The 23,386-nt window shown below is 40.7% G+C and overlaps 3 protein-coding genes across 6 annotated transcripts in view; 1 reads left to right on the top strand and 2 right to left on the bottom strand.

Annotated features, from left to right (window-relative positions):
- Positions 1–17,095, top strand: part of zdhhc2 (zDHHC palmitoyltransferase 2) — a 36,083-nt gene extending 18,988 nt beyond the window's left edge. The window contains exons 5-14 of one of the 4 annotated variants that reach the window (XR_013932240.1): positions 1,268–1,337; positions 1,451–1,483; positions 3,556–3,676; positions 7,873–8,005; positions 8,813–8,939; positions 12,289–12,381; positions 14,823–14,938; positions 15,559–15,640; positions 15,865–16,197; positions 16,240–17,095. Coding sequence is in view for 2 of the 4 variants with exons in the window: in XM_080416069.1 (XP_080272195.1) it covers positions 1,268–1,337; positions 1,451–1,483; positions 3,556–3,676; positions 7,873–8,005; positions 8,813–8,939; positions 12,289–12,381; positions 14,823–14,938; positions 15,559–15,599 (734 nt within the window). In the remaining 2 variants the exon portion in view is untranslated. Of the gene's footprint in view, positions 1–1,267; positions 1,338–1,450; positions 1,484–3,555; positions 3,677–7,872; positions 8,006–8,812; positions 8,940–12,288; positions 12,382–14,822; positions 14,939–15,558; positions 15,643–15,864 lie in introns of those variants that run through there. The other 3 variants (XM_080416069.1, XM_080416068.1, XR_013932241.1) reach the window with 3 other exon arrangements.
- The window catches only part of fgf20b (fibroblast growth factor 20b), a gene marked incomplete at its 5' end in the record, with an annotated part of 338,476 nt that overhangs the window by 58,650 nt on the left and 256,440 nt on the right, over positions 1–23,386 (bottom strand). The gene's annotated exons all lie outside the window — the stretch shown is intronic.
- mtmr7a (myotubularin related protein 7a) overlaps positions 1–23,386 on the bottom strand; it is a 123,910-nt gene that overhangs the window by 57,372 nt on the left and 43,152 nt on the right. The window lies entirely within an intron of this gene.

Here is a 23,386-nt window from a genome sequence, read left to right as displayed (position 1 = left end):
ACGCACCAACTCTGGAGGTGACCCGTACAAAAGTGTTACCATAACATTTACACACGCACCAACTCTGGAGGTGACCTGTACTCAAACGTTGCTGTTAACTAGGGTTCAAAGGAGCACTTCACCCATTTGATGTCTTCACTAATGCTCATTATAAGATGGCACCATTTCTGTCTACTCACTCTCATTGGAGGGCTGTGGACAGTTCCGAAACCTACCTACCAATGACATCATTGATGGGGATTCCAAGCTAATAGAAACCACAGACTTTCTCTTCCTGGAAAGTTAGTATGCTGAAAAGCTACTGTTCTTGCATTAAAAACAAAAATAAATACATAATTGAAATCTTGTTTGAAATGACCAAAACATCCTACCGATGATGTCACTGGTAGGCAGTTTTCTGAGCTGCCCGCGGCCCTCCTCTGAGACACAGACAGAGTAAACAGAAATGAGACTGTGTGTGTGTGTGTGTGTGTGTGTGTGTGTGTGTGTGTGTGTGTGTGTGACCATGGTACTGACAGTATCATGTCAGTATCATGTCACATGATACTGACATGATATTAAACTGCCCAACCCCAAGAGCACTTCAGCGCCCCCCTTTAAAAAAAACATTTCTTCCAGCGCCCCCAGAACTTCTCTGTAGGCCCTCTGGGGGACTGCTCTGCCATCGTTGATAAACACTAATAGGTTGAAAATGGGTGAAGTGGTCCTCTCACATCTACACACGCACCAACTCTTGAGGTGACACATTTTAATACTGAAGCAACCCATGTCCCAACTTTGTTCAGAGCGCAGAACTGAGTTCTGAGTCATTCCAAAACAACTTCGTCCTCACATGGCTTATTGCTTTTCTAAAACGGTTACCAAATATGGCAACATGAAAATAATACACATACCGTTGCTGTCGGGCAGAAACCTCTTATCTCCTTTTTCTAACTTGTTGTGTTTTTTTCGTAAATTGATACCCTACTTGATCATACCACAGCGTCACACAAAAGTATCAAAACATTTTACTGTTACGTCGTACATGCATGTGTACGATGTAACAGCAGATGTGACAGCCCCCAAGTATGAAGCAAATGCATGTGCAAATCTTTTTAGTATTGTGTTGCTGTCAGGTGAAAACCTTGTATGTCCAAAACTGTTCATTATCGTCTATTTTTTGTGCGCCACTCTTGTACGATGAAGTAGGGCATTCATTTATGGGGGGAAAAAGGGATATTATGGTAAAGGGGAGAAGGTAATTGGACGGTCTGGTCTCTCTCCTCAGCAATCCGCTTCTGTGACCACTGTCTACTGCTGAAGCCTGATCGATGCCACCATTGTTCAGTGTGTGATAAGTAAGGTTCCACAGCCGTCACCTACACTCTCCACAACACAGTCCATTTGTCATTTCTCTGGCCGTGTGGCAGACAGCGCGGTGACATCGCTCTTTACCCTCCTCCCCTTACAGATGCATCCTGAAGATGGATCACCACTGTCCCTGGTACCGTATGTCCTTCTTCATGAATCAGAAAAAAACAACCCAGATATGGCTGGGAAATGTTTTTTTTGACTCGAAAACGGCTAACTAACAAACAAACAGACAGATGACAGACGGACACTAAAATGATTAGACGAGAAAGATCAAACAGAATTAGAGACAAGCAGATATAAATTATTTCTTAATCTTTAGAAATTGAATTGGAATAGAAATACTGCTCTACAAATCCAAAGTGCAGTAACTACATTTTTGGAGACGTATTTTCTAGAACAAGGGTCTTCAGAGTCACTAGAGGGGGGCCACCAAATCTTTGTGTGATAGGATATTTCTTTTACATTACCCTCTTGGACCCTAGCATCCGTATTCTGAGGGGAACATTAGGCTAGACAAAAATAGCCGACCTACAAGCTCACAAAGCCTCGCGCTGCGAGGCGTTGAGAGCCTGTAGATCGGCCCTTTTCGGCAAAGAGGTTTGGTGCAGAGGGAAAAAGAGCTGCAACATAATTTTCTCTCAGCTATGGGGTCCTTGCCCAGAAAAACGTTGAAGACCCCTGGTCTAGAAGGTCAAATCAGCCTCCATGATATTGGGGGATAAACAATTACCTTATGAACAGACATACAACTAGAAAAGGTGCTCCTCGGTGCACAGGTAGGTTATTGTGGGCCAGTAATGTTCGGAATTCGCCAATCAGGATGGAATATGAAAAATCAGACGGATCCGCCTTGATCACTTGACTATAGAGATAATGTGTATGTGCGTGATGTTTGGTTTGCAGCATTTTGGTCAAAAAGGGCCTCCTGCAAACTTTTGGCTGAGTGCCACGCAGGGAGGAATTGGGTCCCATTTTCATAGGCTTTGGTAGGAATTGAACCCCAACCTCCTAAACTCAGGGTGGACACTCTAACCGCAAGTCCATTGAGCTGATACTAGCCTAAATCAATTCAATGATCTATTCTGTTGTACCACATGCCAGTATACAATATCCAGGACCCTTACCGCCCCCCACACCCAATTAAAATGTAAGCTTTATTTTTTTATTGTGTATTGGGTTGTTTATATCATTTTGAAAACATCTCATCGATTTCCAAATAACCGATTTTTACATTAAATTGGACAGTTAGTATGTGATTATTTTGTAATTATTAGCCTATTTCCCAGGGAGAGAGAGCAAAAAACTAGGTTGAAAATGGGTGAATCTACACGCGCACCGACTCTGGAGGTGACACAGAACATTTTAATACTGAAGGCAGAGTAGCTCTAAATAGTACTTTTACAGTTTTTTATTGTGGTATTGCTAATTTTACTATAAGGTAGGGTAAGTGGTTTTAGTTTTTGTTAAAGGTAGGGTAAGTGATATTTTTGGTATTTTGTTAAAAGGTTAAAGCACTATATTCTGATAGTAATCATTGCTATAGAGTGTTTGTTCAGTAACAGGAGTCTCCCCGTCTCTCCAGCTCTTTAATAAACAGAAAATACATTTTCCTGTAGGTGTCAAAATCTCAGCCAATCAGGAGAAAGTACCAATTTTTAAGCTTAATTTTTATAGTGTTCCAGTTCCAATTTTGCCTGCTCATTTCTTAGTGTCATCACTTCAAATTTCACTTGTTTAATCTATATCCTGATTGAGTTCTCTATCCTGATTGGATAAAATTGGAAATGAAACTGAAACTGTGTTTACTCAGTAACAGGGGTCTCACCGTCCCTCCAGTATTTCAGGCTGGGATTCCAATGTCATCCAATCAGGAGAGAGAACTCACACAGGGCACAAGTGAAATTGGGAGTGATGACACAAAGAAATAAGCAGACACATTTTGAACTACTTTCTCCTGATTAGCTGAAGATTGGCCACCCGCCTGACAACGTATTTTCTGTTTATCGAAGAGCTGGAGAGATGCAGAGACCCCTGCAACTAAACAAACACTAGATAGCAATGATTACTTTCACAATATAGAGCTTTAACATTTTAACAAAATACTTTTTGTTTTAACCCAAAAATATCACTTACCTTTACTTTAAGTAAAAACTGAGTACTTCTTCAACCACTGCTGAATGCTTGTTGTTTGTTTGGTTTCAGGGTAAACAACTGTGTAGGATTCTCTAACTATAAGTTCTTTATGCTGTTCCTGGCCTATGCTCTGGTCTACTGTCTGTTCATCACCGCTACCGACCTTCAGTACTTCATTATGTTTTGGACGGTAAGCAGGCTTTGTTTACATGAAATACTTAATTATAGTATGGTATAAAATGTTCCTGTTGGCATTCTGTCTTTAATTTTCCTTTTGGCCCTGAAGCACAAAACCAAACTGAACTGAACTCTGACAATAATATTATTATGCGCATTATTGTGTTACAGATGTGGTATTTTTAAATGCACTTTATAATATATATTTTTTATGATTTTAGTGTTATTTTGTCCAAACTGTATGGTAGAGTATGTTAATGCAATATAACGTATACAATTGTGGTGGTTGTATTTGGTTTCCCTGTTCTTCTATTGGGACATTTACATCCTGTGTCTCCTTTGACCCGACAAGTGATACTGTCTGAATGACAAAATTCTATATATCCTGTGAGCAAGCACGCAGGCTCTATTAGCTAAGTGGTAAAAAGTTCAGCCGGTAAAAAAAAAAAATCTGGTGTAGAACAGGAAGGTTACAGAGTGGTCTAATGATCAGACTCTCAGCATAAAGATTCCATGTTCAAATCCCAATCTTTCTATAGTTCATTGCTTTTCAACTTAACCAACTGAAGGCTAACAAACTGAAGGCTAACATAAAGAAGAAAGCTTCAAGAATACTAAGAGATATCTGCTGTGAGTGACTGAGAAATGGTGTTGTGGTCTAATGATGAGACTCTCAGTACAGAGATTGCATGTTCAAATCCCAGTCCTCCTATACTTAATGTTGGAGTATTTCATGCGTGCGCGGATAGGCCTTAGGTTAGATCACATATTTTAATAGTTTTTTTTTTTGTTTTTTTTGGTGAGATCTGACGTTCATAGTGACTGAACACTATGCAAAAAAAAAACAGACTTTTTTTTTTTTTTTTTTTTTTTTTTGGGGACAGTGTTCTGTCACTATGAACATCAGATCTCACCAATTGAAAAAAAAAAAAAAGCTATTAAAATATGTGATCTAACCTAAGGCCTATCCGCGCACCTTTTAAGCTGTGGCGGCTCAGGGGTGGAGTTATGAAATGTTTCTACTGTACCATTCATCCTAAGATATCATAACGTCATAGAAAAGGTAAGAAAACTTTAGTCCAAAATTCTCCTTTAAGGCTAACATACAAAACAACGGTTTAAAAGTACTACGAGTGACTGAGTGATGGTGCGTTAGGCTAGTGATCAGACTCACAGCACAGAGATTGCATGTTCAAATCCCAGTCCTCCTATAGTTTAATGCTGGAGTGTTTCAACTTTACTAACTGAAGGCTAACATACAAAAGAACACTTCAAAAGAGTGTCTGACTGATGGTGTAGTGGTCTAATGATTAGACTATCAGTATGGAGGTTCTGTGTTCAAGTCCCATTCCTCCTATAATTCAATGCTGGTGCACTTTGACATTTTCAAGAATAAAATACAAAAGAACAACTCAAAAGCACTAGAAGACACCTGCTGAGGGCCCAAAGGTGCCTTGGCGCAATGGTGTGGTGTGCTTGATCGGTTGCCTCTGCTACAGACAGTTTGCAGGTTCAAGTCCCATGTCATCAAGGTACACAGAGTACCATCGGGAGGGACCTCCCTCCCCCTGTTTCCTAAGAAATAACGGTGGGAGTTATGTCTGAAATACTCCAGCATTTTTAAAGCTGTAACTTTTCTGTTCTACTCCGGATTTGAAACCAGCCCTCTTGCATGAGTGCCGTTTTTTCTAGCCCTGAGCTAGTAGGGCCTGCTCGTTTGCTCAGGTACAGCTGTGCCTGTGACAGGAATAAGACATCCCTGTCACAGATGCCTGGCCAAAAGGAAACTTTACTATTGCAAGTAACGGCGCCAAAGTACTGTCCGGGGGTTGCTGAAATATGCGACGGCAACACCCTTCACCCCAAGCTATCAGCAGGCACCACAAAAGGTTAATCCTGCCCTGCCTTTACTGTTCTCTCTTTGTTTACACCACAAATGCACTCACCCACTTGTTAAGAATATGGTGAAAGAAGACTCAACTGTCATATTTTCCCACATCTCTTATGCTGGCTTCATCTACTGACCAGTTGCTGGATGTACCTGAGAGCTGACACCGACAGACGGCTAATGGTGTCTTTTTTCAACAACAAGCTCCCTGCATTCCCTACAACTTGCAACCTGACGTGACAGTGTACCCATTTAGCTGCTTTGAGTCAGTGAGAGATGGTATAGTGGGATAGTGATCAGAGTCCCAGCAGAGGTTCCATGTTCAAATCCCAGTCATCCCATTCTTCAATGTTGTAGTACTTTGAAATTTTCAAAGCCAAAATACAAAAAAGCCAGTCAAAAGCACTAGAAGACACCTGCTGAGGGCCCAAAGGTGCGTTGGCCCAGTGGTGTGGTGCGCTTGATCGGTTGCCTCTGCTACAGACAGTTCGCAGGTTCAAGTCCCATGCCATCAATGTACTGGAGGACCATCGGGGGGACTGTGTCCCTCCCCTGTTTCCTGATAGTTAAAGGTGGGGGGTTATGTCTGAAAGAACTCTGCCCAGCTGAGGTTTTACAGAAAGACACCTCAACTCATTCAGCTGCCCATATATACGGAATGGATGATCGCGGTGAAGAATAATATTCCATTGTATGACTTTCCAAAAGTCAGTGTAAACTCAAAAATCACTGGCAATGTTGCAACTAGGTAATGTGTTTTTTCACTTGAGGCGTGTGTGATGTCCAGATGCCAGGGTGGTAGGTGGTTCGCAAAACTTGAAATGTCTCTCTGTAAAACCTTAGCTGGGCAGAGTTCTTTCAGACATAACCACCCACCTTTAACTATCAGGAAACAGGGGAGGGACGCGATGGTCCTCCAGTATGTTGATGGCATGGGACTTGAACCTGCGAACTGTCTGTAGCAGAGGCAACCGATCAAGTGCACCACACCACTGCGCCAACGCAACTTTGGGCGCCCAGCAGGTGTCTTCTAGTGCTTTTGACTTGCTTTTTTGTATTTTGGCCTTGAAAATGTCAAAGTACTACAACTTTAAAGGATGGGACGACTGGGATTTGAAAATTGAACCTCTGTGCTGAGAGTCCGACCTTTAGACCAGTGTACCATCTCTCAGCCACTCCCTTCACATGTCTCTTTGTGTTTTTAATTAGCTTTTTTGTATTTTGGCCTTGAAATTTTCAAACTACTACAACTTTGAAGTATGGGACGACTGGGGTTTGAACATGGAACCTCTGTGCTGAGAGTCCGACCTTTAGACCACCACACTGTCTCTCAGCCATGTCCCTCGCATGTCTCTTTGTGTTTTTGACTTGCTTTTTTGTATTTTGGCCTTGAAAATGTCAAAGTACTATAACTTTGAAGTATGGGATGACTGGGATTTGAACATGGAACCTCTGTGCTAAAAGTCCGAGCTTTAGACCACCACACCATCTCTCAGCCACCCCCTTCACATGTCTCTTTGTGTTTTTGACTTGCTTTTTTGTATTTTGGCCTTGAAAATGTCAAAGTATTACAACATTGAAGTATGGGACGACTGGGATTTTAACATGGAACCTTTGTGCTGAGAGTCAGATCTTTAGACCACTGCACCATCTCTCATTGACTCAGAGGAGATGTAACCATAGAAGTACTGAGATTTGAACATGGAATCTCTGTGCTGAGAGTCCAACCTTTAGACCACTACACCATCTCTCAGCCACTCACATCATATGTCTCTTCGTACTGTTGAAGCGTTCTTTTGTGTTAGCCGTCAGTCAGTGAAGTTGAAAAGTAATGAACAATAGAAGGACAGGGATTTGAACATGGAATCTCAGTGCTAAGTAGGGGTGGGACGATATGGGTATCTCACGATACGATAGCTGTGGCGATATTAGGCCCTCGATAACAATAATATCACGATATTCGATTTATTGCGATATCACGATATATTGCATGAAATTTCACCAACGATATATCACGATAGTCCTTGTATTCAATTCATAAACACATACAATAGCACCAAACAGTTCAAAATCATCATCACACAAATACAGTCGGAAAAAAAACGTATACAAAAAAAACGGGAGGAAGTATCGCGATATATCACGATATCGATATATCGTCCCACCCCTAGTGCTGACTAAATCTTCCACCTATAGTAACATAGCCCAAAAGAGGGAAGCCAAGTTGGTACAGTAGCTGACTGGCTTTGTATTGAATGGTTTGTCTCTTCATTACTAATGAGTCGGTGCCCAACGAGCTGTGTGTTGATTGGTGGTTGCAGAACGGACTACCAGACACCCAGGCCAAGTTCCACATCATGTTCCTGTTCTTCGCTGCCTCCATGTTCTCTGTCAGTCTGGCGTCGCTGTTCGCCTACCACTGCTGGCTGGTCTGCAAGAACAGATCCACACTGGGTACGGGGGCTGTGTGTGTGTGTGTGTGTGTGTGTGTGTGTGTGTGTGTGTGTGTGTGTGTGTGTGTGTGTGTGTGTGTGTGTGTGTGTGTGTGTGTGTGTGTGTGTGTGTGTGTGTGTGTGTGTGTGTGTGTGTGTGTGTGTGTGTGTGTGTGTGTTAGAAAAGAAAAAGATTCTGGTTGGGGTTAGGCTTCTGATTAAACCTTTAGAAATTATTTTAGGGATAAGAGTTATAGAGTTTGATTTACACTTAGTTGCGTGCTGGTGTCGTGCAACGGAAAATAGCTGATCTATAAGCTCACGACGCATCACGCTGCTCTTTTTCGGCTTTTGGCTTCATAAAATCACTGTGTGTGTGTGTGTGTGTGTGTGTGTGTGTGTGTGTGTGTGTGTGTGTGTGTGTGTGTGTGTGTGTGTGTGTGTGTGTGTGTGTGTGTGTGCAAATGACACCATCATTTAGAACAGAGTGTTAAGGTACAGTAGCTGCATACTCCAGCCGAACAGCCTCAGTCCTCAGGGTTACTACAGAGGGCCCGCCAAATCTTTGTGTGATAGGATAATCTTTTTACATTAATCACATGAACCCTAGGAGAACCTTAGCCAAAAACAGCCTTGCAGCGTGAGGCGTTATGTGCGCTTGTAGATCGGTCAAACAAGTCAAACAAGTAGTCCATGAAGCTATCTATGAAATCTATGAAAAGGTTTACACTATTTTATACATATGTAGTGGGGGGTCCCTGCTTCATCTCTCTCTCAGTCTCAGCTGAGGGGTCTTTGGGACCCCTGCTCATGTCATGTCTCCCCACAGAGGCGGTGCGCTCGCCAGTGTTCCGTCACGGCACCGATAAGAACGGCTTCAGCTTGGGCCTCAGTAAGAACGTCCGGCAGGTGTTTGGTGACGAGGTCAGATACTGGCCTATTCCTGTCTTCTCCAGGTGAGTGTGACTCATTATCTCTCGTCTTCGACATCAACATTTTATTGACAATATAACATTGATATAATATTATATTATATAATAATATAAAAAATATCTAATAATGGGCGCTCGGGTGGACCGCAGACAGACAGACAGACAGACAGACAGACAGACAGACAGACAGACAGACAGACTGACTGCAAGACCATCAGTAAGGAGGACGGAGGGTTACACTTGGCCTAGATTACACACCCACACACACACACACACACACACATACACACACCCACTCTCAGACAGAGGAGAATGTGAAGCCCTCCTAGGAGACAGAGCTAGGGTACAGCTGTAGGCCAGATCATCGATTCCTAAACCTTTTCAGCTGAGACCCAAAAGATAAATGTGGTGCCTCTCGCCGGGACCCAAACGTACCAAAATACATGATGAATTAACCACTTAAACCCTTCATGGTTGACCGGAGTCCCTCAGGGCTCTATACTAGTGTATTTTTAGTTTTCTGTTATTGTGGCCTTAGCTGAATATAGCAGTTTAAGTGGCTAAGCCCTATTTAGTAGTGAAAATAGTCGATGTACAAGCTCACAACGTGTCGCTTGTAGATCTGCTACAATTTTTCTTAAATTGAATGTTACATTTATGGATCGCCTCATAAATGTGTGTGTGTGTGTGTGTGTGTGTGCAGATTAAAAATGTCCCTTTTCTTAACATTTGGCCCAAATGCAAAGGAGTGAAAGTAACAGTTTCTCTGCACAAATATACATATATTTGTGTGCGTGCGTGCGTGCGTGCGTGCGTGCGTACGTGCGTGCGTGCGTGCGTGCGTGCGTGCGTGCATGTGTGTGTGTGTGCGTGTGTGTGCGAGCGTGTACTATACTTGTGAGGACCAAATGTCTGTATAGTAGAATATGATAAATACACATGCGAAGGCTATTTTCCTGGTTTTCACAAGAGAAATGGTTGTTTTATGGTTGAATAATTTTTTAGACACAATTAGAAAAAGATTCCGGTTGGAGTTAGGCTTCTGATTAAACCTTTAGAAATTATTTTAGGGATAAGAGTTATAGAGTTTCATTTACACTTAGTTGCGTGCTGGTGTCGCGCAACGAAAAATAGCTGATCTATAAGCTCACAACGCGGCACGCTGGGGCTTATAGATCTGGGGCCTGTTCCTCGAAAGGTGAATTAAATAAGCCTGGATTTAAGTCAAATCCAGGCTTGACAAAGTCGGGTCCGTATAGCCTGGTTTATTCGGTTCCTGGAACGCCAAGCCAGGCTGAAAAGGAGCGACTTTGTTGAGCTAGGCCTTGTCAAGCCAGGCTGTGTCGAGCCAGGATAATGAAGCCAGGCTTCAAGTATTTCTATAAAAGACCATGAAAGTCGATAGCAGAATCCTTGAACTTGACCAATCACGGAGTCCAAACCCAGAGCAGCGTTCTTCTCTGTGGCTGAATAGCGGCACTGCAGCAGCTCATGAAATCATACAAGGAAGTAAAATGTATTTAAGCAAGAAAGGAAACGCGACCGCAATAAATAGATCCAGGGAGAAAGCGTGGCAAAGTATTGCAAGCACACACAGAGTGAGTGTGTGTGTGTGTGTGTGTGTGTGTGTGTGTGTGTGTGTGTGTGTGTGTGTGTGTGTGTGTGTGTGTGTGTGTGTGTGTGTGTGTTTGAGACGGACGGGCAACGGGACGGGGACGGGGACGGTGTACTGCGACGGGGGCCGCAACGGGACGGGACAGGACGGGACGGGGCGGGGGGGACGGTTGACCACGACGGGGGGCGTGACGGGATGAGCGGGGGGGACGGGACAGGACGAGACACGCAATAAATAACCCCACATTTGCAAGACCACTTTGGTAGAGGTTTGGGTTGTGTAGTTACCTTGCCATCATGATGTAACTCCAAAGGTGGACAAGAAATAAAAAAAAATTTCTCCATTGACTAGAAATTGATCATTTAAAATATGCTCCTCATTGACTTACAAAGAGGCTCCTTTAAACCCGTAACTATAATTTTATATATATATATATATATATATATATATATATATATGTATATATATATATATATATATATATATATATATATATATATATATATATATATATATATATATATATATATATATATATATATATATATATATGTCAGACATTTTTTATAATCTTTTTTAAAAAATGGTAATATATTATCAAACATCTAACAACAAGATGAACTATAGTGTTAACTATAACAGAGTGACAATTACATATCACATGAGTCATTGTGAAACAATTATGATTATGATTCATGGTCACACACTATTTCAGTAATATAATTAATTTGATTATATCTTATTGTATTTATTTCATTTTATTTGAATGCAGGGTCATTAAAATGAGTCCATATACAAACACATGTTTTGAATTAACTGTGGAAAAACTTGAAGAACTTGAAGAACAAGGCACTGGATTAAGTAAGCTTGGCTGCTCCTGACCAGGCTAACTTCACAGCTAAATTGCCATGGTAACTAAGGTAGGCTTGCTTAAATTCTCTTTCGTGGAATCGGGTCATGGCTAAACTTAGCCAGGGTGAACTGGCTAAACTAATCTTCAAGATAATTCAGCTTTCTAGGAACCGATTCAGCCCTAATCCTGGCTAAATTAAGCCAGGATAGGGGTTAAAACCAGGCTTTAGCTCTAATTCACCTTTTGAGGAACAGGCCCCTGCTCTTTTTCGGCTTTAGGCTTATGGTTAAAAATATCTATGACATTCATTTTCACTTTTTTTTATGTTTTTTTGGGGGTTTTATGACCTCAATTACACCCAAAAAATCTGAACTTTGAACATTCAGTGGATTTTCTGTGGTCTGGGGTTTTCTGAATAATTAGGCTGAAAAGTAATCTGAGCTTGGCCCTTTGACAGTGAGGTCACAGCCGATTAATCCCGCCCACTCTCCTCCTCGCCCCTCCCCTATCCTTTCCTTTGGGGGGGGGGGCGGAGCAGAGGCGATGATTGACAGGCAAAATCCCTCACCAGCGACACCCGCAGGCAAAGATTTATTTTTTCATTGCAGTTGAAAAGGCTTTAGAAATGTGAGAGAAAAACACCTGCCATGGATCAATGGAGTGGAATTTTTTGTTAGAACTTTCTATACACGTTTGAAGGACCATGACAAAGACTTTTAATGTGTCGTAAAACTGAACGTCATGAAACCTTTAAAAAAAATGTGGCATTCATAAAATCACTGTGTGTGTGTGTGTGTGTGTGTGTGTGTGTGTGTGTGTGTGTGTGTGTGTGTGTGTGTGTGTGTGTGTGTGTGTGTGTGTGCGCGTGTGCGTGTGTGTGTGCGTGTGTGTGTGTGTGTTTGCAGTCTGGGTGATGGATGCTCCTTCCCCACCTGCCTGGTCAACCAGGACCCAGAACAACCAACATCTCCTATCAGCCACAACCCTGCTAGCAAGAGGTGAGATAAGCTGCTGTCAGTGGCAGAAGAAGTACTCCCCTTTTCACTTAAAGGGATTGTAGGCGATTCAGAGACAAACAAAGAAAAAAACTCCAGCAGTTCGTTTCCCCGACCACCAGGGGGTGACGCACGGAGGACTTCCATAGAGTTAAGGAGACTTCAAAACGGGCCATGCCGAATATAGGTTACTTTATTCGGATACAATTCGCGGAACTGCCCGCCCCTGCCGGTTCTCTGAATTTTTATTTTTAAATAGGCTCTTTCATGACAAATTGACCACATATATGAAGTTAAACAACTAAATTCTATCCAAACGCTATCTGAAAAGTAAATTATGTGCCTCAAAAACGAAGTTTGAGAGCATTTTAAAACCGAAAGTAAAAAGTTCACACGGACACGGACGCGCACGGATGCGCACATGCGTGCGTTAATTTACGGCCCGCCACAAACATAAACAGTAGGGAAATATTTCAGAAAGAGGAATGTGTTTCAATGCAGGAAAACACCCCAGCATCATTATATAGTGGCTGATAGAGGGGAAAAAATGCAAAATATATATATAGAGATATTTTTCAAATTTAGGCTTAATGTTGCCAACAATCCCTTTAAAGCTATCTTTTATAAACATATTTTCTATTGAAACGGTGGTGGGGCGCCCTTCCTGCCGGAAACGGAAACGCACCGGTTTCCTGTTTGGCCAGGAACTAGCACGCTATTAACACAAAGGAATCTCACGCTGTTTTTATGGTATTATAGGATTTGAAGATGGAAAAACAACAGCAAAAGAAAGCACAGCTCACGGTAACTAAAGCTCCACTGGCTAAGAGAAACGATCCGTATAGTATAAAACAATTAAAAGAATGCTTTTTGAAACGCTTCCGCCTTCCGGTGAAAACAAATGGAATTCTGGGTAATGTAGGACTCAGCAATAGACCTGCAATGACGGTAGTGACAAGCAGAGGCTGCTAAAATCGTTTATTTTTTTACCTAACCTAGCTTTACGTAAAAAGTATCAATACCACAATGCAAACATACTCTACAAGTAAAAGTTCGGTATTCTGAATTTGCTTGAGTAAAAGTACAAAAGTACTGGCATTGAAATGTACTTAAAGAAGTACCAAAAGTAAAAAGTACTCATTATGCAGAAATGTCCCATTTTCTAATTTTCAAAATGAGTAAAAATCTTTTGAATAATATAGCAGATCTACAAGCTCACAATGCTGTTATTTTCAGCATGCAACCAAGTGTAAAATCAGCCATTACGACGCCATCAAGGCACCGCCGAAATACATTTTAGTCGACTAAATCAACTGTAGATTTAGTCGACTAAAATGTTATGATATTTAGTCAACTAAAACTAGACAAAAACTAAAATATTTCAGATGACTAAAATATGACTTAAACTAAGTGGCATTTTCGTCAAAAGACTATGATGAAAACTAAATCCAAATGTTGTGTCAAAATCAACATTCAACCTAGCAGCACCCATCTGATGGGTGAGCCGTGTATGCACGTTAAAGATGAATGACACTTTGGTAGAGGTTTGGGTTCTCAAACTCTTTCAAGTCAAGGACCCCCAAATTGATATATTTGGCCGAGGACCCCCATCTGAAAAGGTTTTGTGCCAGGGACCCCCAGAAGAGAAGATGTGTGTAAAAAGAAATATCTAAATTATTCAAACTTTTCCGAACGTTTTCGATATTTTTTCAAAATGATTCAAAAATAGCAGATGTACAAGCTTGCAGCGCAGCACAAAGTGACACGCTGTGAGCTTGTACATCTGCTATTTTTGAATAGCCAACATATAAATACTGTAGATAGTTAAAATGATTGTGATGCTACATTAACTACTTTAGCTGGGGACCTCCTGGAACCCCCCCCCAAGGACCCCTGGGGGTCCCCGGACCCCACATTGAGAACCATTGGTGTAGTTAACTTGTCATAACTAGTCCCAAATGGTGAGATATCTTTAGCTCCGTTGCTCAATTGATTAGAGATTATTAATACTCCAAAAGTAATCTCCTCCTTGACTTACATTGCACACTCTGAAACTGCTCTCAAAGTAAGTCTTGTAACACAAAAAACAAATGCACTTAAAGCTGACAATGCCAATATAGAACAAAACCCGGTAGGCTTACAGCATTTTTATTTTATTTATAGAAAAATTATCATCTTCAAGGTGATTTAGCTATTTGTATTTGGAAGAAGACCCGGACTGGATCTGCAGATCCGGCACTTCAAATAGAAAAAAAAAAGGCGTACCGGGTTTTGTGATGTTATTATATTGGCAGAATCATAGTCGACCATGATGATGATGATGATGATTATGATGATGATGATGATGATGATGATGATGATGATGATGATGATGAAGATGATGATGATGATGATGATGATGATGATGATGATGATGATGATGATGGTGATGATGATTCTCCCAGCACAGTGGAGACCCACCCATTCCCAGCCAAACCCTTGAGGGAATCACAGAGCAGACTGCTCACTAGCACGCCCTCCTGGACAGAGAGTGACAGTGGAGAGGACAAGGACAAGAAGGGTGAGAGGACATGGGCCTGTTAGCCTGTTAGCCTATTAGCTAAACAGCTGTTTCTCTGGTTGTTACAAACAGGAAATTCAATAAATAATGATAATAAAATAGTAAGGGTTAGAATCTTCAGGACAGCTGTGTTATTTATTTTATTTTATTTTACTAAAGTAGCATACCACAATGTAGAAATACAATACAGTATGTTTGTGAAATAAAAGTCCTGTATTCAAAAATGTTGTAGTGGCATCAAAATATGCCTACAGTAGCAAGGTAAAAGTACAAAATGTATCAAACCCTTTTGAAAATAAATAGCAGATAGACACATTTTTATTTTCAAATAACCGAAGTATAAAATAGGACTTAAGTGGTTAATGTATACTTTTACAAAAATGTTCACGATCAAAAAAATTTAGCAGATATACAAGCTCATAGCACTGTATATCTGCTATTTTTGAATAGCCAAAGTATAAAAGGTTAAAGTGGTTATAATTATTGTGATGCTATATGAACACATTTAGCTGGGGACCCCCTGGAACACCCCCCAAGGACCCCTGGGGGTCCCCGGACCCCACTTTGAGAACCAATGCTCTAGCGGCAGTGATGTCAGACTTCTGTGCTCTATTGTTCAGGTACATCCAATCCGGTGATGATCATAGAGAATGAGGCGTAGCCCCGCCCCCTTTGAGAAGCGTCACCCTGGATCCAGAGACAGTAAGTAGCTTTGAACATCGTTGTATAAACAGAAGCATCCAACATATATCATAACGTAAATATCATCTCTGTCTCGTGGAAAACTGTTGCTTTTCAGGATTCAAATTCAAAAATAGCAAAAATAGCAGATCAAAATATCCATAAAATATGGACACAAGAGGTTTCTGCCCGACAGCAACGATATAATGTATTTTATAATGACAATCTGCTATTGTTTCCTCCAGCAGGTCCATGAGCCGTGCCTATAAGGAGTGTTGTGGAGATGGAAGTATTCATGTCATATTAATGTCATATTAATATCATATTAGGGGCCACAGAAAGTGTATTTTTTTCTCCTTTGGATATCATGTCCAGAGTTCTCGCCCGCAGCGTTTATTGATGCCCACAACGTTTGAACCGATCAACCCGTTGCTATGTGCGTCAACATCCTGTCATGTGCGTTATTATCTTGTAAAAATCGCGATTCTTATTATCAAAGATTCAGAATCAATTCACAATTTCCAAAAATTGATTAAAAATATATATATATATTGAAATCATTTAAAAAAGAATTGCAGGTGAAAGTTACAGGACTTCTTACTGTATGGTGTGTGTGATAGGAAATGTAAGCTTACCATAATCACAGTAAACATTAACATGTCTTCAGTCATATTCAAGGGCTTTAGGGGAAACTGTTACTTGCATCAAGGCAATTATGTTGTGTTTCTGCATCAAATACAGTAGCACTACACCTAATCTAAGATACCATCAAAGCCAAGAATTCTTACAAGCGACCCTCTCTGGTATTATATAATGTTTTGAGCTGTTGGAAATAACTAGGCTACACTTGGTTGTTTAAGTCCAGATGACAACAATTATGAGTGTTGTGAATGAAAATAGATAAAACTGATTGGGAATCATTTTTTAAATGAGAATCGATTTCTGAATCGAGAATCGTTTTTTAATTTAAAAAAAAAATGTAATAGAATCGTGACCCCAAGAATTGGAATCGAATCGTAAGATAGCAGAAGATTCACACACCTAATTATTAGCACAAATAGCTTGGCTGAAACAACGTGAATGTGGACTTCTCATGGTTGTGGTGATGGATTCAACGTCGGGTCGTAAATGACCGGGTTGTCAGACACAGACAAGAAGGATCAAATGAGCGGAGCTCCTCTCCAGAAGTTGAACTATTGTCTGCTTGAAGCACCCAGGGGCGCTGGGAAGAGGAGCCGCACCAGCGGGTCTTTATATTACCATAGGAATGCATGGCAGACATGGCATTGCCAGCTCAGAAAAACACTTTCTGCATGGCCCCTTAATGTCATAATCAATACTGAAGTCTGTCTCCTGGCATCACACACACACACACACACACACACACACACACACACACACACACACACACACACACACACACACACACACACACACACACACACACACACACACACACACACACAAAAAGTAGTACATTCTATTCTCCTTTAACCACTTTAAACCTGGGCCTCACTATGTTTTCAAAAATGGTTCCAACATTTTCAAAACCATTAAAAAATAGCAGATCGACAAGCTCACATGCGTCGCATGGGCAGTTTTTTTAACCAGGGCTTAAGTGGTTGAGGAGGAAATGTCCTTTTCCTTACCATTTTGCCTTTTTTATCTGACCTTTTTGCCTTTTAATTTTCCTTTTGTATTGGTAGAAAGCGACAACTGTTAGCACATGAATCACATGTTATGTGAGATGCTTTTTGCAATTGCATTCCATTAATCCTAGTTTAATTATATCATATCGTCTCTGTCAGGTGGAAACCTGACCATGTACAAAACAGTGACTTTTCAGGATTCCAATTCAAAATCTGCTACTTTTGATGCTTTTGTGTGATGCTTTTGTGATGATTAAGTAGGGCTTTAATTTACAAAAAAACACAAAAAGTTCAAATATGGAGATACCGTAAGAGGTTTCTGCCCGACAGCAACGATATATATTTAGTTAAGTTTGTATATTAATAAGCACAGTGCGCCACTCTGTGGCGTTTCAATGTGACAAGTGTTTACCATGTATTTTACACAGTGTGTTGTTTCTTCCAGTTATGATTTCTTATGATTGTTCAAATGAATGGAAGAGCTGGAAAAAGCAAGCTACGCGTGGAAATTATACAACTATCTTCCAATCTTTTATTTTTGTTGCATTTCTTAGCTTATATGGCACATAATACAAAACGTAACTTTGCCAAACATTTGCACACAGGTATTTTAAATATAAACTACAAAAAGCATCGATGTGATTGAGGTGACATTATTTTACAGTGCACTGCATTCATTGTCCAAGTGAAGTAGAATCAGGCTTTAAGGAACACGCCACCCATTTATTATTATTTATTTAAATTCATATAATTGGTCCACGAATGCAGTGGTTCTCAAACTTCTTTGTGTCAAGGACTCCCAAATTAATATGTATATGGCCATGGACCCCCACCCGTAAATATTTTTGTTGGCAAGGCCCAGGGACCCCCATAAGATTTGTGTTGTTAAAATGTTTCAAAAACATTCCAAATGTGTCATTTTTTTTCAAGTTTTTTTGAAAATGGCAGATGTCATTTAGGTTTAAAGTGGTTCAATTGATTTTGATGCTATATCAACTAATTTTGCTGTGGACCCCCTGGAACCCCCTCAAGGACCAACTTTGAGAACCACTGCACCTACTGCATACTCATCATAAGATGGCAGCATTTCCGTCTGCTCACTCTGTCTGTCTCATCGGTGGGCTGTGGACAGTTCAGAAACCTGTCTACCAGTGACATCACGATGAGGATTATTACAGGCTGACCCTGTAATTGAAACAACAGCTTTTCTCGTCCTGGGAAGTTAGCATGCTGAAATACTGTAGAAGCCATTGTTATTGCACCAATGAGGAATTATTATTATCATTATTTGTAAATCATGTTTGGAAGCATCCACCGTCCACTTCTGAGACACAGCGTGTGAACAGAAATAGTGAGCATTAGTGCTAGGGTTGCCAACCGTCCCTTGAAATAAGGAATCGTCCTTATTTGGAAACATGACACAAATCCTACAAGTTCAAACAGCTAATATACATATAGGCTACTATAATACAGGTTGCTATAACACTTGAACCCTGTAGACTTAGCAAACTGGACCTGAGTTGTCTCTGTACTTCGACCGTTTTTTCCCCGTCTACACCAAATCTCTTTGCCAAAAATAGCCTGTCTACAAGCTCACAAGCTTGTGAACTTTTAGATCTGCTATTTTTGACTAATGTGTGTCATCTCAGTACGTCAACCAACAGTAAAGCCTGATTCATACTATGTCGCGCACCGAGGATTTGCTCGACCTTCAAGCTCACAAACGCATTGTGTATGCCAGTGCCCAAAATGATGTATTTAGAGTAAAAATGTTTGCTTAAAAAAAAGAAGATTTGCACAAATCTACAAGCTTGTATATCTGCTATTTTTGAATAGCCAAAGTATAAAATATGGTTAATGTGGATAAAATGATTGTGACGTAATTTTACTGGGGACTCCCTGGAACCCTGTCAAGGACCCCTGGGGGTCCCCAGACCCCCCTTTGAGAACCAATGGCATAGGCCACGCGTTGTGAGCTTGTAGGTCCGCTACTCTCGGCTGTTCTTGGCATGTCACGGTCACGCGACGGAGCATAAAAGGGATATTTGGGATAAGGGCACATGTTTGGGGTCATTTAACATCTAAACTGGCTTTTGTGTTTCACCCCAGACAGCTTTTAAGTTGCTTGATTCAATTTCAATTTCATTTCATTTAGATATTTGATATTCATTTTATCAGACACGCCCCCTTCGTATATCAACCCATTGTAACTCCATTTTAGCCATGTTAGATTAATTGAAAACACCCGTCCTAGGTTCTGATGACTGACGTTGTTCTTCTAATGCATGGGGGGGGGGGGGGGGGGCGTGTTTTTTCAATAACTTTTTACATTTATTCATTTATTTATTTATTTCATTTTCCCAAACCAGTTTATGAAAAAACAAAACACAGCCCCCTCACGCATTAGGACAATATCAGTCACTGGAACCAGGGACAGGTGTTTTCAATGAGTCTAACATGGTTAAACTGGAGTTATCAAATACTGAATCATGCAACTTAAAAACTGGGGTGCACACAAAAACCCAAGTGGACATTAAAATGACCCAAACAATGTTTGAAACTTAAATATCTCTTTAATGTCGCCGTAGTGTGGTAAACACCACAACATGGACAGAATGTGCAAGTTGCATTGTAATTACGTATAACTTATAAGGGCTCTATCGAATGACTCAGAAACGTGTTCTTGTGTCGTAGCATGAGTGAGGAGGACGTCATGGTTATTATGTCACATTGACACACTGGCTCTTCCTTAATGTTAATTAATTCATGTTAATGAAGTCATGTTAATTAAATCACGTTAATTAACAGCTGTTCCTGGTGGCCTGCTGCTAACGCTGTCTGCTGGTAGTCTACATCGCTGGTTCTCAACAATCGGGGACCACCCAAGGGTCCAAATGGACTCTTGCGGGTGTGTAAATGTTATAGCAGTGGTTCTATAACCTTTTCATGTCAAGGACCCCCAAATTAATATGTATTTGATCGGGGACCCCCTTCTGAAAAGGTTTTGTGCCAGGGACCCCCAGAAGAGAGGATTAATGTAAAAAAGAAAAATCTGCTAAACATCTGCTATTTTTGAATAGCCAACATATAAATGGAAGTGGTTAAAAATGATTGTGACGCTATATTAACTACTTTTGCTGGGGACCCTGGGGACCCCCTGGAACCCCCCCCCCCCCCGGGGGTCCCCAGACCCCAATTTGAGAACCAATGTGTTATAGTTTACAAATGGAACCAAATGGACCCCGATGGGCCTGTAACTCTGAGAGAGTGTACAGATGGAGCCAAATGGTTCCATTTGGTTCCATTTGTACACTCTCTAAATCAACACTGAGGATGTTGCAGATAGATTTGGGGTCCCAGAGATAAAAATGCCTATCAAAAGGGGGTCCGTGGCCTAAAAGCATATCAAACCGGGGGTCCTTGAAATGACAACGTTTGAGAATCACTGAACTAAACTTTATTACTTCAACCCCACATTGCACTGTTAAAATCCCTTAGTGTACATTTAACTCTGAGAGGGTACAGATACTGTACTGTGGGTTTTTACCAATTCTTTGCAGATCTGTAAGGGTCCAATTTGGACCCCTGTGGTGGTCCTCGGACATGAGGTTGAGACACAGTGGCCTATAATGTCTGGTAGCCTACATAATCAAACGGCCAGCCAAAGAACAAAGAACGCAGACTGTTTTGTCTCCAGGGGGCTGGCACACTGGCCTTCTATAATGAAGATTCATTTTGTTTTCCTGGCACAAAAAGGGGAATGAATAACACAAACAAAATGAATACCAGTATCGGGCCAAATTGTTCGCCTCGGAATTACCATATCGTTGCATCCCTAGTTTCCCTAGTTGAATGCCTTGTTTACTCTTATGACTGAATGTGATTAATAATGTCTGTGGGAAATGAAAACACAAGTCTTCTTGTGATTGAATGTATACAGTATGCTTGTTCCAAAAGCCTTCATGTCGTGTCGATCTATATTTTTCTATTCCCCCGGTCGGTGGGTCGGTCGGTGGGGTCTATCTATGTGAGGTTGTTGTGTGTGTGTGTGTGTGTGTGTGTGTGGGGGGGGGGGGGGGGGTGGTTGTGTACAGGTGTGATGTCTACAGAGAGAATAAAAATAAAATAAAATGAGGTGGCCTGCTGTCTGCTTGTTTCTTAATGTGTATATGTATATCAAACCTTTTGACCCAATTGACCCAATTATGTATTATATTGGCTGCGGACCCCTCATCTCAAAATATTTAGTTCCAGGGACACCCAGAAGATTTGAGTTACAAATGTTCGCTTAAAATATATATATATATATTCAGAGATTTGCACACATTTAAATTATTTTTCAAAAATAGCAGATCTACAAGCTCATAGCACGGCGCTCTGTGCCCCGTTATGAGCTTGTATATCTGCTATTTAAAAAAAATATATATCAAAAATAGCAGAAACCTTTTCAGATCTACAAGCTCATACATAGCACTGCACTCAGTGGCGCGTTATGAGCTTGTATATCTGCTATTTTTGAATAGCCAAAGTATAAAATAATGGTTAAAGTGGTTCAAATCGAAAATGCCAGATACTTTCCCAGGTTAACTCATACCTCCTGTATTTGACAACACATGGCACACGAGAACAGCTGAGATCAGAGTGAGTCTCACTAAATATCCTCAGCTGTTGCAGGAGACAGCTGTGAGAGGAGAGGTCATATTTAAATGTTCACATCTCAGAAATCCTCCTCATCATTTAAAACTATGAGTTCTCTTAATATAATAATATGACTTATTTGACATCTCCTCGACAGTGTCACACGCCGGAAATAGCCGATCTACAAGCTGACATGTTATGCTGTGAGCTTGTGGATTAGCCTTAGCTTTTCTTTTCACACTACGCCTATTAGAACATTTTTTCTCTTAAATAATTTTCCCATGAACCATCTGTAGTCTGGCCTTGGACCACTGTTTGAGAACCGCTCCTCTAGAGACCAGTGGTTCTCAAACTTTTTCATGTCAAGGACCCCCAAATTGATTATGTATTTGGCAACGGACCACATCTGAAATTATTGTTGTGCCGGGCCCGGGACCCCCAGAAGAGAAATCTTCCTAAAAGTGTTTATATTTTTAAAATATTTTCAAAAATAGCTATGTGAATGTATAAGTGGATAAAGTGGTTAAAATTATTGTGACGTTTTATTAAAATATTTAGCTGGGGACCCCCAGGGGTCCTTGGGGGAGTTCCAGGACCCCACTTTGAGAACCACTTCAGACTTTGCCAGCATTAACAAATATATTATGACAAAAAAATATAATACCACTCAAGAAACATATTGTGTTAGAAAAGTTTCAAGCCTTTATTTACAAAACACTCTTAAAAACAACCTATATATATCTTTTCTTTTTTTGTATATTGCATATGAGTTTTTCCTTTTAAACATGAATCCTTTACATAGTGAGGAACATTGTGGTAAAGGAAGAAAAAAGTGAACTATGCTTGAAAAAAAAACAGTATAATGGTGAACCTGACCCACTCTGGAAGTTATTTGGCTGTGAACATAAACAGTCAACAACACGCATCTAATGGAAGCTGCTGAGAAAGCGACTCGACGCCGCATTTGTTCAAAACATCTGGAGTGCATGCAGCTGTTTCTATGGGAGCAACGGATACATTCAACGAATGTATCCTAACGTAACAGACTACAATACCAAAAAAAAGAAAAATGTTCAAATGAACAGAACTGCGGCTGAAATGAGTTCCCCTGAAGTAAGGTTCTTAAGTGGGCGTCTTAAGGTGCATGTAAAAAAAAAGATTTTATCCAACGTTTTATTCTTTTTAGAATACTAAAACTCTACTCCTTCATTTCAATAAAAAAATAAAAAGAAAACTGTGAAGAGGGGTGACCTCATTGCATGTTCCACAGCGGGCAAAGTTTTGTCTTTATTTTGGGTCAGGGGAACCTGGACAATTTGTCAATAAAAACGTCGATCTGCTGAGTGCTGACCCTGGGTCAGATCAGTGTGAGTGAACCTGCATCTGCTGGCTCTTTCCCCACTGCAGGAACTAAAGTGAATTGTGCCGTGAGACGTAATTTCACAGTTTCTAGGTTTGTTTCCATACTCGGTTTCAGATA

This window comes from Gymnoscopelus braueri (genome assembly GCF_963280865.1).
Source record: "Gymnoscopelus braueri genome assembly, chromosome: 20".
Taxonomy (NCBI): domain Eukaryota; kingdom Metazoa; phylum Chordata; class Actinopteri; order Myctophiformes; family Myctophidae; genus Gymnoscopelus; species Gymnoscopelus braueri.
This window is presented reverse-complemented; position numbering and strand designations above follow the sequence as displayed.